General features: G+C 45.2%; 1 protein-coding gene and 1 long non-coding RNA gene across 2 annotated transcripts in view; one reads left to right on the top strand and one right to left on the bottom strand.

Annotated features, from left to right (window-relative positions):
- The window catches only part of LOC144153076 (monocarboxylate transporter 11-like), a 128,213-nt gene that overhangs the window by 94,893 nt on the left and 14,276 nt on the right, over positions 1-19,044 (top strand). The window contains exon 2 of the mRNA XM_077684721.1: positions 16,168-16,501. Within this exon, the coding sequence (XP_077540847.1) occupies positions 16,168-16,501 (334 nt within the window). The remainder of the gene's footprint in view (positions 1-16,167; positions 16,502-19,044) is intronic.
- LOC144153078 (uncharacterized) lies at positions 7,733-9,158 on the bottom strand. The gene is made up of 3 exons (XR_013319307.1): positions 9,073-9,158; positions 8,864-8,986; positions 7,733-7,819 (listed from the first exon to the last, which is right to left on the bottom strand). It is a non-coding gene; the product is annotated as an uncharacterized LOC144153078 (long non-coding RNA).

The following is a 19,044-nucleotide window of genomic DNA, read 5'->3' as shown; positions in this document are numbered from 1 at the left end:
CTCTATTCTTTGTCCCATCAAGTTCGACCAAACTGCTCACAAAATACGTCGCAGCGAAATAATTGTGCGTATGAACAACTGTGCGTACGAAGGCAACAGATTAATTATAAAAAATGGGGCGTATGATCTCCTCAGATTGTTATGGTTCCTCGAGCATATATTTAGGGCTCAGGGTGGAAAACAGTGCGAACAAAAACATAGCGAGGGCAATAGGGGTACAAACAGCGGCTGTCAACTAAGATATTCCAGTGGGGTCAGGCGTTACCCATGTAAAAAAAAAAACGGTAAATCCCCATCTAAATTAGCACTGAGACAAAAAACAAACTGAAAAAATTTCGCTTGCAGAATTTGCGGGAAATTTTCCTTAGGAAACCGTAAGATGAAGAACAACACAGGTTTGAAACGCTGGACGCAAGTGATAACAAAACTGTTATGTCTACGCCTCAAAACTGCGACTCTAACCATCGCGGAAATCTCGCAATTAATTTAGCTTAAAATATCCGATATGCACGTACATCTCAGCTCAGAAGTGCTTGTGCCATTGAGACCAAAGTTAAGGCAGCGAAAACAAGCACTGCTTGCGTGAAGGGGGTGTTTTTATAAAACGCACCGTTCATTTTATCCTTGTCATCTGATTAATCGGGTCATTTAAGTTAAACCCTTCACATAATTACGCGCTATACTTTATTGTAGTGCTTAAGTTGTGACCCTGTGCTCATCAGAGGCTTGGAGAACATTTTCCCGTCACCCTTTGTAGACAGGAAAGACATCTTCTCCGTCTAACTACAAAGTTAAGCAAGAAGACAGCTTTACAGACGCTATCTTTCTCGTTCAGTCGCTTAGTTAAAATCCCCCTTTACAGATGGAGGGTTGAATTCTGGTGTTACAATACTTAAGTTATCTGGAGCGACACACGCTTCAGTGGAATGTTTCTCTACTTTCTTATTTCAGGCTTCCCCTTCGGAAGTGCTGCCTTTCAAAGATTAGAAAGCTTAAGGAAGATTAGGCGTATTTTTCTTAGATCACGTGGGATGTTATTTAATGCCTAGATGAACCGCAGGTCTATGATTAACGCTTAAGGGTTTGATCACTTTTCTGGCGTGAATGATTTTTTATGTCGTGCATACACAAACAAAGCGCATTATTAATTTTCGGTGACCACTTCAATAACCCTGAATAAATTTGTGGCACTGGTCCTTTAAAATGTGGAGTGCTACTGTATAAAGTTTAGAAAGTACAAAGGATGTCACCAGCACTCTCTGAGTCTCAAAATGAGCATGAACAGAGGCTTCGTGAATATAGGGTAAAACAAAGTACAAGTCAGGTTAACCTGTCAGTAATATAAAGCCTGGTGTAGTGAGAGATATATAGAAAAACATTTTTATTGAGCTCTATGGGGCTCAGGGGGCGGTTGTGGCCGCTGCATTGTGCTGTGCGGCGGCGTCGGCAGCTCTGGTGACCAAGGAGGTTTGTACCTCTAGGTCTGCGCTCCCCAGCACCTACTCCCACTGCTTGTAGTGATCCTACACTATTAAAAAAAGTCAGGAAGTATTGTAACACACGCGCGCACTAGAACAAGGAATGTGCGACTACATCTTCAATAGCTCAGCTTATGATAGCGGCAGTAGTATCCACAGCCAATAAAGGTGAAAAAGGACGCTCTATTTCAAGCAGGCCTAAATATCTGTTTAAATTTATTTTCTAATGGCTTCCGAAGCAGTAAGACAAGTTTACAACAGAGATACGATTAAAATACGCCAGTCAAATACCATTAAAATTCTATTTTTTGTATTTAAGTGGCACATTTTTTTGAAAAAGAGAAATTGGAAAATGTACTGGATTACTTACGGAAAATATAGGGGGGGGGGGGGGGGGGGGGCTTTTTCGCGACATTTTATGGAAGTTAATAACAAGAATATGGTTGATACAAATTTGACATTACGTGTATGGGTGCCAGAAAATTATGGGTGCTAGAAAATATTCCTGCCAAGTGTTGTAAAAGCACCGTTGGGGTCGATTAATATTGCTTACAAACCTTATAATAAATTTGCTACTAATATACGCAAGAGAAGCCTTTATCACAGACATGGTCGTTGTTCTGGCAGTGATCTCCATGTCTGGGCAAGCGAAAAACCGATGGGCAGAGATGCTAATACACATAAAACGAGTCTCATCACAACCAGGCTGTAAAACGCGCGTAGATAACGTATTCAGACACGGATTTGTATGGAATCCACGATACAAACACCCTCCCCAACTCTATCCTCCAACCCTCCTCCATGCCCGAACACTGTCCACCGCACAACGTAAGGCTTAAAACCACTTGGAAATAAACGTTCCAAACAAACAAATAAATAAACGTAACATTCACATGTAAGTTGTTTGTTTAACGAATAAACAATAAGGGTAACCTTCCATTGGAAGCTGTTTGTTTTTGTTGGCAAACAGTTCGCGACGTTAGCAGGCCATTCCTTCTTTTCCCCAAAATAAATAAGCAACCAACTATCCGCAATCTAAGTGGCTTCTCTCGTTAGGCTCCCACGCTACTGTTGGCGAGCTCCACAGACGTGGTGCACGCAGGACCGCGTTACATGCGTCTGACATCGGGCCGTTACTGCTGCCAAGCGATTATTTGCTGACTGCGGGAGAGCCATAATGGACGCTTCTTTTTCTCACAACCTGATCCCGCCCTGGAGGCCAGCTTCCAAGAGGAGGCCTTTGTTCCCGTTCCTCCTGTTATTTTGTTGTTGTTTTTTATCTTCGCCTGGAATAACCCATCTCCATGTAATGGATAGGTCTTGGTTCGAATACAGCTTGAATAAATAGGTAAATAGCGAAGAAGACTAACTAAAGCGCAAAGAAAAAGTAATTTGACTACATGACAATGCAAAATGTTAAGAAGGCACGGTTTCTAAGAAACGGGAAGCCGCTGTTTTTATTTCTGTTTACTCTCTTCTTCGGTAACTGAGTGGTGCTGCTTAACACCGCCATAGAATAGATCGCGAAAAAGGCTACTCTATTCTTCGTGTGTCAAAGGAATAGCGTACGCTACGCACTTGGTAAATGTATCGAATCTTTGTGAATGCCGAAATTAAAGGCAAAATACTACATCAGACGTTCCATGGTATGCATACAGCAGGTCATTCATCTTGTAAACAGTGGTTTGTTACTTTTTCTAATGTTCAACGCGCTTAAAAGGTTTCAGTTGCAGAAAATTTCTATGGCAGCCACATTGGATGCGCTGCTTGCGACATCAATTTAAGTACTGTATTTAGACCTTGGAAGATGCGCTCAGGAAAATAGCCTGTCTTGCAACAAAACAAATCACTAAGACTGTTGCCGTTTTGACAGGCTGTCAAAACGGCAACAGCAACGGCTGTCGTTTGAGAGGACAGCTTCACCCAATTTCAGACTCTAGATCTGAAGGTGCGATTCAGGAAACTTCTCAGTGCTGTCATAGACAGGAGATGACGGGTCCGAGGGTTCGCTGTAGGTTCCCAGCAGAAAAACGACAGGCTTGCGCGGGTACGATGTATATCTTGCGAAATTATGACCCTAAAATTGACGCAGCATACACTGGGAGTGCACGGCTGGAGAAACAGCAGAGCTGGCTGCCCCTCTCCCTTCGTCGGAGACCTCGGCTGTTGCACATTTATTTATTTATTTATTTATTTATTTATTTATTTATTTATTTATTTATTTATTTATTTATTTATTTATTTATTTATTTATTTATTTGGCATGCTGTGCGCCCGGAATGAGATGATAACTCAATGCAACAAAGACAAAAAAAAGCGATGATGGCTCAATCGAACAGACGCCGGTTTCATAACGCAAGGAACCCAGGTTCAATTCCAACAACGGGAAGCGTTTTTTTTTTTTTTCTTACTAATTGGCTGCGCGTGTTATTGTTCCTAGACGCTTCCCACCCCACACCCCTCGGGCCTTTGGAAGGGCCCAGTGGTCAGGTTGCCGGTTTCACGGCGTAAAGGTGCCGGGCTCGGTTCCCGGGACCTCCCTAACCACTTTTTTTTTTTCTTGAGGCGCACGCTCTCAACACCTGCTCGCGGGCTCCTTGCCTCCTCGCCACATTCCCTCACACTTCGAGGTGTTGTGGTGCAAGGTGCGGATATTGCTGTGCCTGAGCAGCTCCACTGTTAAAATATACATAAATGGGGCAACTCTCAATCACAACTGTGAGGGTGCAGAGTACTTAAGTAGAAGAGAACATAGCTGAGGGGTGGATTTGTCTATCAAAAGGTGGCAGGATGAACCGAATGTATGTCGCACTTCAATAAACAAAAACCACATTTGAGGCATCGAGTGCCCCATTTCGTAGGGTAGCTAGTTAAAAACACGTAACGTACGTTCCCTTAACGTAATCAAACCGCCAGCAGTCATGGGCGTGATTGGTTAAGTTTCACGATACGTGCACGCACTGGGGCGACCACTTCCCCCGATAGTTCAACACGTTGAAAAAAATCTCTCCGAGAAGTAAAGTTAGATCAGCAAAATAAATTAACACGGGGAAATAGAATTGGCCCCGGGTCCGGCCGCAGTGACCGGCCTCCATGGCCACGCTTCACGACCGTTGCGATATACATAACAGTAGCCCCGCATACATAACGAAGGAAGGTCTTTGTTGACTGATGGGTTCAGATTATCTAGATCCTGCCACGTATACATCAGCCCCAAACGGTGGGTCGAGGTGAGAGGCGATCGCAAGTTACAAAGACCCTTGCATCGAAGTGAGTCGCGTGCCAGTACCGGGAAGGTGAAGGTCGGCAGACTCGGCACAATCGCGATAGCAGGTGATAGTCGTCAGTTGTGGATTGATTGATTGATTGATTGATTGATTGATTGATTGATTGATTGATTGATTGATTTAACACGCCGAAGTTACACGTGGGCCTTTAGACGTGCCGTATAATGCTCCGCATTAATTTTGACCCCCTGGGAATCTTTAACGGGCGCCAAAATCTCGACACACGGGCGTTTTTGCTTTTCGCCTCCATCAGAAAGGCATCCACCGCGGCCGTGATCGAACTCGCGTCCTTGGGCTCAGCAGCGCAACGCCATAGCTACTGAGCCACTGCCATGGGTGCTTCGCAGAAAGGAGCCACGTGATTCCCCAAGTCCCAATGGCCGGCCGAGTCAGCCCGACCGCTTTGTATGCTTTTTTGAAGAAGGGGCCGAGCGGGTCACCCAACCCTTGTATCCGTGTCAGCAAGACTCACCCCGCCGGCTTTATGACTGGCGTACATATGTATGTAAAACAAAACTGTCCATGTACTCTTTCCTCCCTATCCCACCTCCCCTACACCAGCAGGCGTTCCGGTGTCCGCCCCTACACTCTTAATCTGGTTCCACGTAAGATCCACTTAGTAACTGGAACTTTTTTGCAAAAAAGTTCCAGTTATATATTTGGAACCGTGTTCCACATATCCTGAAAATTAAGTGGAACAGTGCCCCACATATTTTTGCATCTAAATTATGTGGATCGGTGTTCCAAATAAAAGTATGCGGATCACTGTTCCAAATAAAAGGGTGGTTTAAGTTACTGGAACATTGATCCATGTAAAATGATTATGGAATTTATCCGGTGCACCGTTCCAGGTACCTTCAGGCCAGCTGTTTATATAAAACGGTGTTCCTATAGGCATTGGGAAGCTGTCTATGGGACTCCACTTTTCTAATATTTCTGCTTTCCTGTCGGTATACACCGAGGTCACATGCCAGGCTGGCGGATGCATTGGTATCAGCAGGAAACCGCAAGCACCATTTTAACACAGCCTTGATATATGACCCGCAGTGATACCAACAATTGGAAAGCAGAAACCACCGCAGCAGTGTGGTCCCTGACAGTTCCCAGCAGTTGCCTATAGGAGCACAGTTCTATATAAAAGTTGGTCTGAGGCACCAAGAGCGGCACACAGTCTCTGGCTTCACCCGCAGAATCCTCTTCTGACTTTCAGCTGCATGTAAAAGAAACAATATACTTGCATTAAAATACGCACGAAACCAACTATTATGACTCATACACTGATTTTCAATATACTATACAACTTTATTGGGTGTTAGTATGCATACATTTCAGATTTTAATAGCTGTCTATTTTAAATTGCACAGAAAATGACCAACGTACAAGGAATAAATACCATAACGATAACACTAGGCTCCAAGTGGCATTTTCACATATTCACCTTTACTCAAAAACATGGTTAATAAAGACGGTATTAGGGGCAACTGCTTCACAAATAAATAGACGTGTGCGTCTACCGCGGCACTGACACAGACATTATACAACAGTGAGCTTCAAATATGCTCTCTTATCAGATAAACCAAGGTAATTCAAAGACGGAATGACTCATTGCGCTTGCCATACTATGTTTACGGATAACTGTTTGGGAAAATGCAGTTTGCTATTACATTGTAGGGAAAGGGCTAAAAACAAGCCATGCACGGTTGTATTATCACAAACCTACAACAGTGCAGTGCAAGAGTTTAGGAAAACAACGCTCGAGCCAAGATTAACGATGAAACATTTCGACACGAGAGGTCAGATGTGGCAGTATGCCACCATTAAAACATGATTATTAAATATAGTAGTTTCCTGACACCAGACGTAAGTGTAACATCAAGCTATTTGTAGGCAAAATAGACTTTATGAGCGTCCTGAAAAGGCCTGACTTAAGGCACGTTACTTGCCCAAACAATATGTAGTTGTTTAAAATAATTCATCCCAAGAAATCTTACAAAAGCCAGCGTGAATTTTATACAATTTCGCAAACCAGGTAGCTGGAAGCATGTTACACATATTAAAATTTAACAAGCAGACTAATTATATACGTCATCAATTCAAGCGGGAACAAGTCAGACATCCTTAAGAAGCAAACAAGCCAGCGTTGAATCATACAGGTGACCAGTTTTACAAAGCAGACTTGAAAGCATTTTTTCCAGCCTCAACATTTTACCTTAGGTGAAATTCACAGTTGCGTGCTATAAAAACCCTCCCGTCTTGCTATCAGTGTAATTGTGACCAAAGCCCTGCTTCTGCCAAGCAAGAAATGCAGCTTTGTTCAAAGAAGAAAACTTGTTCAAGCCAAATACGCACATTTTCAATTCTTCTAGTTCACGGGTGTCAGCTCATATCCGGTACTAAAATTTATCAATGAAGGCGGAAGCCATCTGCGTAAATAATCACTGTCATTTTTGCATCAGCAGCAGCACTGCCATGAAAAGAAATCTCATGAACTACACTTGAATAATAAGGACGTTACAATGCGGTGCCATGAACTACATTAACACCCACTATAGATTCAAAGGCAGCCTGCGCATTGTGCCAATGATAAAAATAAGGCACGACTTCAGTGTTCAGTTGACATAAAACTTGCATGTGCCAGTAACTTAAACCTCTTAATCTGATTTCCCCCCCTTCATGCCTTTCATCTGACCTCCTTCATGCCTTTCAAGAGATATTTTAACCTTTAACAATAATTTAAAATCCCAAGTAGAGCTCAACACTTCAACTATTTCAACAGAGACTCCAACTTAAATGACACCAGGCCACTGTCAAACTTCTCATGATTTCCAAGAACTCCATGCAAAAGTCCCAAGAACTCTCCCAAGGCACACAACCATATGAACATGATGACACGATGAAAAAGATGACATATGCGGCGAAGAGGATGACCACATCCTGAAGTTACAATGCAGGCGACGAATCCCTGATGTGTTTCTTGCGAGCAATATTGATGCCGCCAGTCCCTTCTCTCAGAATAACCGGGCCTCGAGAAGACTTACTGCTCACCTCATGTACCTTCAAGGGAACAAGAAAATTTGGTTACAAGGTTGCTTTAAATGAGTGAGTTGCTTAGTCCCTTTCATAACACAGTAATTGATTTAAAATCAGTGATTTCTTGGGTTTTTTCTGGGAGTGCTGCTAGAGGTGAAAGTGCGCTAAACAATATCACCACAGACAATCAATGAAATTGCCCTGATTCTGGAAAGTATCCAACTTTGCTGCCTCGGTATCCTGAATATAAGGTTTTTTTTTATCCCGGAGAGGTTTCGTTTATTAATCAAATAATAATTACTATAATCACCTTTCGGCATTATATTTTACACACCTTCTCTCTGCAAAAAATGTTCTCTGTACTGTATAATGTGCTCCCTAGAATGCTGTAGTGAAACTGGCTTATTATAACTTACAGCTAAACGATGTTTCTACCACAAAAGAAATAAATGGCCAGTCATAGGAAATCATAAATATCGCACTGTGGCAAAACATTTTTGGAATTAGTTCCCCCTAAAATATTTCCCTCTCGATATGTATTACCTCCATGGTTCGTAGTGGTATGAGGCAGAAGTTGAGCTGACTAATGCTGAAGTAGGCTGTTGCACAATTTTCTTATAAATCGCAACTATAGCACATTTTCTTGCAGACGCCACTTTCTATGCTCTAAACAATTCCCTTTAAAAAATTACTCCTTATTTAACCACCTGTCAAAATCTAATGCAAGCATTACTCATGCTACGCCTGTATTTGGGAGTATTATTGGTGCTACGGGCGTATTAAAAGCGGGAAATTTAAATCGTCAGTTGCCACCGTATTGTTGTAGCAGCAACCACGTTGGGCGTGTCCGTGGTGCTGGCAAATCACAACTGTCAAGGTGTAAAAGCTAGATATTTACAAAACTAAAATACAAAATAGTGTTTTTTTTGGCCACTGTTGGAGCATCCGTAATAGGCGGATGTGAACACAATGGCCAATATTGGCGTTCACGATGACTTCTTAAGGACGATTTTATAAGGACGAAAAGACCCAGAAATTTAGTCTCGCAAAAACAAAATGCCAGCTTACCCAACCAAAATTAAGACCCGGGTGTTTCTGCCAGGGCAGTCTCAAAGTGCACTTCCAGGAAAGTTTCGCTAACGTGTTCCGAAAAGCTCCTACTGTCACCTTGAGCCACAGGCCAAGCTGTCACTGAAAAGAAGTTTCAAACCATTAGTTATAAAGAAACTACCTAAAAACGCGCCATGAAAGACCCAAAAATGGCAGTGCGTACTTACTTGTAGAATGCAATGATTTCATCCCGTGCAAGAGCTTTAATGTGTTGCCTTCTGATGATACTTCCAAGAAGGGGTCCAAATAAAATGGCCATATGCATTCCTTGTACCACTGTTTTAGGTCTATCTTCGCCATATTGCCTAGAAAATAAACAGTACAAAAATATCAGAGAATAAATTTATGCCTCGCTTTACCCAGGGAGCACGAGAAAATATTGAACAATGTCTGATTCGTTCCACGAAAGTAGAATGTATTTTTTACAGCGGAAGCCCTGGTAATCTCTCCTTGCTAAACAATTTGAGATATGAAAATATTTGAACATACTTTAAGCTCACCTGTCCTTGGTCTATGCGAACTGGTGAATATCTGCACAATATGCACAACTCAAAAAGTACTCTTTTGTGGCTTATGAGCTCCACAGGGCATTCATAATCCGCCACACTCTCCCCGACGACCCTTCAGCATGCCAAAGATGTCTTCAGCCAGTGAATGCCACAGTCATGACTTCGCAGGAGCATGGAAAAAAAGGAAATAATTTGTTTTCTTTTTTTTTTTGCAGAGGAACAAAAACATTTGTCACAACCTATCAGTGGAGGGCCAAATGTCTCCACAGTCAGCCATATACTCTTTCTGAACCGGTCATAGAGTATGAATACAGAATGTAGCAATCTGCTTTTGCAGTATAATTTCTACGTTCAAATTAGAACAGAAATGGATTAATGTTTGGTGCACATCATGATGCAACAACTTTGCACCCGAGCATTTTGAAAATTATTCCAACTCTCGAGCTGCCACTGACATTGATAGCATAAAATGGCAGGAATGGATTATTTTTAAACTTACTTTGTGACGTTAAAACTTCTAGTAGTCCACACGTGAGTTTTATGGGTAATTATTCTGAGGTCTCAGGTTACGACTGACATTGACAGCATAGAAACAGCACCACACTTTCTGCGTGTTTCCACCTGCCTTCCCCTCCACAAAAAAAACGTTTTGTTACTACGCTACTGCTCAGACAACCACTTTCCCTTGCATTTCACTACACGTCAGGGAACCAACTAACGTTGACTAGTGTAAATAGACCATCTGAATTCATCGAAGGCATTGGAAGAAACAAGGAACAACTACACACACAGCACAGATAAACGTAAGCAGTGCTGCCGCCAACGCCTTGAACGCACATCAACATTAGGCGGAATAGCGTGATTAGCACAGTAAATTTATGGCTCTCAGAAGACCAACACAACGCAATTAACACGGATGTTTGAAAATACCGATAAGTCTAAAGACAGACGCTCCGACAAACATGTTGTGCAGTGTGTGCGCATGAGACAATAGCGTGCGACTAACCCGAGAAGATTCAGTACCGCTGACAGGTACAGCAACCGTCAATATACAACTAAGCAACACCACACCATAAGGGGACATGCAGAGTCGAGAAATGCGCGCACCAGCCACTTTCTAAATAGCACTAGCTAACGTACGCAGTCATAAATGTCAAGCCGACTCCGACCCACAAACACACAAGCTTAAGTGAATAACGGCCGCAAACGTTTCTCGCATCGAACAGGAAGCGGAGCGGCACGTTTATCGGACGCAGTGATGAACAAGTCAAAGAACAACAACCGTTACCTGAACATAAATAAGCAGCACTGACCTTTTTTGCGCCTCCCGGCAAAACTTCACTTCGTCGAACAGTAAATACAGCCCGAGGACATGAAGAAATCCGCAGTTTCACGCCACAACCAAACTGGTAACCGTTCCCGCCAGTCTGACCGACAGTTCATTTAGTACATCAGGCGCATAACGCGAGCAATAGAGAAAACCGCTATAGAAGGCCACTGGTGGCGCTGCATGCGGACAAACAAAAACTAGCTTGCGTGAACGTTGAGACGTAGGGGCGCTGTTGTCGTTAAAAGTGTTCACGCAGTCCCGTTTTTCCCTCATCGTCGTTGTACCCGTTGCCGTCCCACTATACTATGCATCAACGCAAGCGGCGCTGCCTTGTATTCTTTCCTCCATGCTGTCAACGCATGCGCACGGCATGCCGCACTGAAGTGGCGGTCGTTTCGTAATCGTTTCGGCCAACTTTTTCTTCCTCCGTGCCTTTGGCGATGCACGCCGTGGCCAGTGACCAGTCCGCGGAAGAGATCACAAGCTCGGCACCCTTGATCGCTTATATTTGCTTCGGAAAATGGGAGTAGGCCTCTAAACGGACGTCTACGCTGCTCTGAGGGTGGAACAAAGAGCTCAGATATTAGCCAATTTAACACGTTAGTTGGGCTAAAGTTGTTTCTCTCCGCGGTTCGTGAGCGCGTGTGGTATGTGTGCATAAACTTTGATGACAGCTTTATTTCTTTCTTTGCAGTGAAAACAAAACGACGCTTCTTTATTGACTGCGTTCTCTTGACAAGTCTTTCCAATACCAATAATATATACTGCGACGCTGTTTGATACCCACGTTATAGAAAACTACTTCCGCATAGTGAATCCAGTGTGATTACTCGCTAATTAGCGAGTAATAATACATCTGCCCGTTTTCCAGCAGTTTTTCTTCATGAACACCAATAGTGCAGGAAAAGAGCAACGGGGGGACCAGCAGGAGAAGGCAGGTCATTCGGGGAACTTGAATTACTACGGCAAGTAACAACATTAGGGTAACACTGCGAATTTTCGCGATACTGCAATGCATAATTTGAAATAAGAATGCCATTTCAGTATAAATATATAGAATGTAAGGCAGATGCCGCGGGGAAGATTTAGTTCTCCGGGTTTCGTGTCATTCTCCTCCAGCAAAGAGGCTTTCGTTTTTGCTTGTGAAAATTACTAGCCGGGACGAGACAAAATACAAAAACTAACTTCTAAGCATATAACTGCATGCGTATACATGATGTGTGGTGTAAAATGTGACGCAGTCGGTTACCATTATGTATGTACCCCATCACTACATAAGTAACGTGGACTAAGTACCATTGAGCGCGTACTACACCACAGCGAGATGATGACTGAATGTTGAACAAAAACTGCCGTTTCTGCGACGCTTTGTAAACCAAATGCATAAAATGTAATGGCCTCAACAAGTATTTCGTAATGAAGATGTTCAGAAAAGCACCACGAATTCTTCAGCGCTATAGCAGCTATGGCTTTGCCCGAACGGCATATGGGGAAAGGGGAGACGTTTAGTCCTTCTCAAATTGAAGTCACTGGTAATTTTGTACTTGACGCCTCAAATTAGAAAATTACGATGTTCACGAAAGCGGTTTGGGTGCCGCAGAACACCTGGAAATGGGTTCCTGCAATTTCTTCTTTTGCCTAAGATAGCCTCCTCTCGACATTTTTAATGCTTTGTACGGCGTTGACAAAAAAGTGGGATTTCGTTTTCTGTCAAAGGACGTCACTAAAACTACAGCTTAGCCGTATTATGAAAGTAAACTGCTGCAAGGCAGTATCATAGATGTCGGCGGAGTTCATTAAATTTTATGTGCGGTGTGCGCGTGTATATTAAACGCGCACGTGCATCTTGGGTCGAGAAGCACCTAATATATATGCGGTTCATTGTTCCAGTTGATGCATGAAAGAGTGCATACTTCACTGCCGTGCACGAGTTATGTGGAACAAGACACGAGCAAAAAATATACAAACGCACTCTCCCCAACCGTTTACTGGGACATAAGTGGAACAGTAACCGGAACCGCCGACATCGCATGACCCCATTTCTTCGGTTCCAGATAAAAACCACGAACATAAAGAAAACAAGCTGACGGTTCCAGATAAGATCCACCTATATGCCTCGTTCCAGTTATTCATTCGTTCGGATCCACATAAAATATATGGATCACCCTTTTTAACTGGAACTTATATGGAACCAGATTAAGAGTGTAGGCGAGACAATTTACGCCTCTTGGTGGACCTTCCTTTCTTTCGTTTGTGCAATAAATACATGCACACATGCATACATACATGTCAACTAAACCCTTCCTCGTCGGGTGTATGTATATAGCCTTGGTTCTACAAACGTTGTGTATATAAGGCCACAATAGCAGTCATTGTTCACAGATTATTCTAAGCGCATTCGCTCGACGCATTCCGCTTTTTCTGCGCCGCACAGAGCAGCGCCCTGGCGCGCTGCTTACTTGCGCTACTGGGCGAAAGAAAGAGAGGCACGCGTTGCGTTCCTTTTATTTGTGTTTTATTTCCGAGGCACGCACTATGAAACGCGTAGCAACCAATGGGCGCGCTCCTAGAAGTCGTCGCAGCCACTGGGAATTCGCGGCGAGCCTGCAACAGACGGCGCAAAACGCCGACGCCGGCTTTTTCGCTCAATGGGCCAATCAATGCCGCTCAATGGGCCAATCAATGCTTTCGCTTTAAAAAAAAAAAACTTCACAATATGGTGTCGACGGGCAGTATATGGAACATTCATATTCAGTTTTGTTCTCAGTACTAAATACCAATACCGTTGGTCACTTTCCAATGTATGTGTAAACTGCAACCATTGCTTAGATAATAAGCATACATTTTTGTAATATTTGTAGACTATTCTTTGGCAGGCTGCTGAACACACCGGTTGCGGCACATTTTGTTGCTGGCTATACGTAGCCTGTGCGCTGCAATCTTCTGAAGGCGTTGGCCTCGGACAAACATATCCACGATAAACCAGCGACGAAGTGATTGTCCTAAGAAGCCGGGCGCACTAAACATCCCCAATCACACTTTTCCTGGCCTATGCCCCTTAGAATTGTATATTCACTTATACTCGCATAGAAGTGCGAGCTTGAGTTCGAGGTGTCGACACCCGAAGAGAAGATACACAAGGCTGCAGTAACAGATTGGTTTTTAGTGATTTTCGGAGTGGCAACTGAAGCACCCGTACGTTCACGTGCATGCTGCATTCGAATGGGCACTGAGGGCCCAGGGCAAGGCGCCGGTGTTGAAAAGGCAGTTTAGTTGAGTAAACCATACAGAACCGTACTAACTTTCAGAGGCAGACATGCGGCACGTGACTGTACTATACATCGGCTGCTTTATTACAAGACAATCTGCCGAAAAGCCGGCAGACACGTAAACCAGCCTTCTGTCGTGCAACCAATTTTATGGCTGGATCAAACCAAATATTCTTCCTTGTCATGTCTTTTTGGGACTTCACGGCTGCTCAGTGCCGGATAGGTATACATAACATCAACAGAACTTATTTATTTAGCCCTTTGTAAGTACATTAGGTAATTGCGCGGACGGAGGTGATTGTATGTATGTGCAGTTACAAAACGTAGCCATTATTATTCAATTTCTTATTTTCGTCGGGTCGTTCTCTGTTTGGCATGTTTGTTTTGACTACGCTGTGCAGTAGAGCACACGGAGGCTTCAGAGCCCAACCATTTTGTCCTCTGTAGCCTCACACACAACATACGTAAGGCGCGTGCATCGAAACTCAGCGACCACTGTACTCCAGCTCTTCTGATTTCGGCGCACGTTAAAGATCCCCAGGTGGTCGAAATTGATCCGGAGACCTCCACTACGGTGCGCCTCGTCGCCTGCGTTGCGTCGGCGCGTTAAACCCTACAATCAATCGATCAACCCATCGCGGTGGCTCAGTGGCTAAGGTGTTGTGCTGCTGAGCCCAAAGACGCGGTTCGATTTACGGCCAGGGCCGCTTCTTTTCTGATGGAGGCGATAAGCAAAAACGCCCTAATGTTCGAGATTTCGGCACACTTTAAAGATCTCCAGGTGTTTAAAATTAATCCGGAGCCCTCCACTACGGCGCGCCTCATCGCCTGTGCAGCGTTGAGGCGTTAAACATCGCAAGCAATCACTCAATCAATGATTACAGCCTCATGCCGAAACAATCAGCAAAATATAATGTCCCTAAAATTTCAAAAAATTTCCCGCGCATCTTGCCACATCTCTGCAAATGTCGCCGAAAGAAGGTATTCTTTTGTCGCTCTCGCCACGTAACTGCCTCTCCTTTCTCCCCCGCCCACCTCTCACTCTCTTCCCCTCCCGTCTCTCTCCCCCCACGATAAATACTGTGGAGGTTTGCTCAAGTGAATTCAATTTTTTCGCGTTTCATTGCTCACACGCCATCTATTGGAACATTTCGTTACTGTTGGCCTTGGAATGCCACCACGAGGTCTAGGCTCATGCACGAGCTCTTTTGTATTTTTGGGTCAAAATATTGTTTCCAATAAGTTCGCTATCGCAAATATCAAGCGAACAGCTTTTAAATTAAACGAACACTGCATAGTACCACTTGTGTATTGATCTTTTGCCTCGAAATGCCTAATGTTTTCTTTTTACTGAACAATGCTGACAAGTATGAAGTGTGTTTCCAGATTTACTGGTCCGAAATAGTTTTGCCTTTGGAAATTTCTCGTTCAAGAATTATTTTTAAAGGGACCCTGCAACACCTCTTTTAACAGTTTTGACCACTTAAATGATTGCAGAACGTAGTCACCTAACAAACCCAGTATTTAGATAAGGGGGTTGCAAAGTACCTCAGCAAAAATTACTTGTCTATGCCCATCAGATAGCTTGAAAACTCGCTGAAAAGATTTTTCTCTCTTTCCCGGTCTTGACGTTCTTCGACGGCTCGAATTACGTCACTGAGGCCATGTAGCGGCTGTTGGCCGGTTTTTCTTCAGTTTCAGCAATGAACGCTTTTCGATAGCAAATAAAAAAAGCCACAAAAACGAAGCAGTAACGGAAGGCGTATCTGCTGCGACGAGCAAATCGCGCAGTGCCGCTTCGTACTGGCGATAACTGTAGCTTTTGCAGTAGTTCCAGACGCGAAGGAAAGAGTGAAACCGTTTATCGAAAGTGCTGCAGGGTCCCTTTAACGTTGAATTGAATTGAGTTGAATTGAGTTTAAATCGGTTGAATTTAGTGACAGACAGACAGACAGACAGACAGACAGACAGACAGACAGACAGACAGACAGACAGACAGACAGACAGACAGACAGACAGACAGACAGACCAATTTTTTTGGAAGAAAGTACAAAGCTGTGTGATCTCCTATCTTGCTATACCCAGTGTATATTTAAGAAGGGAACGGTCACCCCACGGATGCTCGCCATGACCCTGCTTCCGGTCGCTTTGCAGCGTGGCTGGGCTCCCTGTCGCTGGCCTCGTCGCTGTTCGTGTCCCCCGTGGTGGTGGCGTGGTGCCGGCGCAAGAGCGCGCGCCTCACGGCCGTGCTGGGAGGCCTGGTGGCCGCGCTGGGCTGCCTCTTCTCGTCGTTCGCGTCGCAGCTGCACCAGGGCCTGTTCAGCCAGGGGCTCGTGCTCGGCCTCGGCCTGGGCATGGCCAGGGACGCCGGAGGACTCGTGCTCGCCCAGTACTTCAAGCGGCGCCGCCCCTGCGCCGAGGTGGCCGCCTGCGCGGGCTCAGGACTCGGAACGGCCGCGCTGGCCGCCTTCCTCAACGCCACGCTAGGGTATATCCGGCTTTTGTTGATCTCATAGCATAGAATGATGGTGACGGAGGACACTTACGCTTGCAGCTGCGGGGCGTGGCGGAGTTTGAGTGAGAATGCGGCAGTTTCAGTGTTTCGAATTGTATATTCTGTGAACGTCGTAGCGGGGCCGGCGCTTTGCCGCGTGCGGCCTTTACCAGGACCCAGGACCCAGGAGAACCAAAGGACCAGGCCGCAGGAGAACCAAAAATCAGTGTGTCAATTTGTTTAATATAAGCGGCATTTACTGCGTATGATGCCTGGCTGGGACGCATTTTGGACGGCTTCTATTCCAGTCAATATTCCTTACATTGACTTTTAAAGCTTAACGTAAATTTAGGCCACTTTTGTGTAGGTAGGTGACGCAATGTTGGAGCCGGCATCTGTTCCGTTGGTAGAGGTGTCTGGTTGAGGTGGCATCTGTTCCGGGTGTGGTTGGCGACTGTGTATACCCAGCATTGGCGATCACCGACGGTGCGTCAACGGAGTTCACTACAAATGCGTGGTGCTGGCTGAAACCACCTTTTCGTCATAATAGCGAGCTTTAGCAGTCCGTCTGTTCCGTCGTTTACGTAGTTACCGTGCTAACCGGGACCCGACTGCGTCTGCGCGAGCGGAAGGGCGAGGAGGGCACACCCACCGTAGCGAATGCGCGAACATGGCGAGGGCTGGCCCGCGATCCCCCCCCCCCCCCCCCCTTACCGCGACGAATGCACGAGTGACCAGACGGGTCCCGGTCAATACGGTAACTACGTACAACACGGAGCATACGGAGTGCTAAAACTCTCTATTATCATTGACGGGGAGCGTACCGGCAAGCCTCCTCCTTTTCACACTCCAGTTGTCGCTACAGCAGACTTTTGCTTCGGGTTCGCGCTCGCTTCTGATTGCCGCCGTCGCTGTTTCCCGTAGGTGGTGATTAATGGCATCTCTCCGCAGACGCTAGTTAACACGTCTGATAACACCGGCAGCTGCGGACGGCTAACGCCCACGAAAAACCGCTTACTGAGCCAAGCAACGCTCTCGAGCTAAAAAATTAAACCCGAACGTCCGCGAGTCGCGATATATAACGCCAGTTCCATCTATCTCTGCGACAACATGCAGACAACCGAGCCACAGAATGCAAACTCGGGGATGGTATGAGAAGTACAGGTGTGGACAGAGGACTCACCGGAGGAATGAGATGGAAATTCGATGCTGAGGACCGAATTCAAAAGACGAAGGGAAGGAGAGGCTAATAATTTGTTAGTGGACTTAATTTCTTCAATAAGCATCGTCAGGCTGAAGATGTTACACTTAAGGCAGAAAATTGGGCTAGTTCAATTGTGGTCTAGCGAGCGCCCTGTGTTCTTCTTCGTCCGCGTCTGTTTTTCGCTAGTAAAATGCAAGCTGAAGATGCTGCGTCAGATTGCCGCATCGAGCAGCGTCGGACCAGTGGTGCGACAAAGCGAAATTTGCATTAACTGCCTTATAGAGCCACTTGACAAGGCCAGCTCATTGGGACGTATGCTGCTGAATAAGGATATGATCTCTATACATTTAGCATGGTCTGCAGTTCGAGTTTCTCAGCCGGTTCCTTTTTCTTTCTTCTTTTTTTTGCGATCGGGCGAAAAGGACACCGGTCGCCTTCAGCGCTGCTATTTAGAACAAAATTGTTTCTTTAAATTTTCCGCGGTAATTATGTATTTCCTTTTTTACCTTTTCTCCCCTGAATGCGTTTTTGTAGATCCTTAAAAGTGTAACCAGTACTGTGAACGCCGTTACTACGAGCAGACGAGCAAAGACTGCAACGGTGTGAGAGCAGACTAAAGTTCTCTCAACTTTTAAATTCCAAAAAAAAAAGGTTATTCATGCAAGAAAAAGTAGGGAAAAGTAGGTGAGAAAATAATAATAATCACGCCCGGTCTGGACGTGCTCGCGAGCTCAGCGAGCTCAGCGCGAACAGCAACAGCAACAGCAACAACAACAACAACGAGAACAACTTAGTTTCATAACTTAGTTTCATAGCTTCATAAAATTTCATAATAGTAAAACGTGGTGAGTGCGAATAGGAGGGCACTGTGGTCGACCGGTATGCTGTTCGCCCGCGACGGTTTTCCTTCCTGCCCGGCACGCACCCCCACATGCGTTGGATTGGAAGCTAGCTCGAACGGCAGAATAGCTACTTTTCTAGGAACTATAACAAGACACTAACAGTCTTTTGCACGCGTGAATGGTGCTGTCTGTTGTGCACGGACAATGGCTCGAGGCTGCCAGTTACACCGCAGCGACTGCCGAGCGTGTAACTAGGCATATCGCTACACGCGATCGAGGAAGCAAACCGTGGCGATGCACCCCAGCCAACCACCCGCGTTTACTATCCCATTGTCCCGCCGTGTATATCCCCACGCACCACGCACGTTGACTGTCCCCCGTTTAGTCTCCAGTGCATGACGACGAACGCTGTTCCGTAGCGCCTCGGTAATGCGGTCAGCGGGCCCGCGTGGCGTAAGTGAAAACCGGCTCAATTCCGCAAGCGGCGTTCC

This window comes from Haemaphysalis longicornis, unplaced genomic scaffold (genome assembly GCF_048455015.1).
Source record: "Haemaphysalis longicornis isolate Haplotype H1 unplaced genomic scaffold, Haemaphysalis longicornis Haplotype H1 scaffold_9, whole genome shotgun sequence".
Classification (NCBI taxonomy): Eukaryota; Metazoa; Arthropoda; class Arachnida; order Ixodida; family Ixodidae; genus Haemaphysalis; species Haemaphysalis longicornis.
Note: the sequence above shows the minus strand (reverse complement) of the source record. Positions and strands in the feature narration are given on the sequence as shown.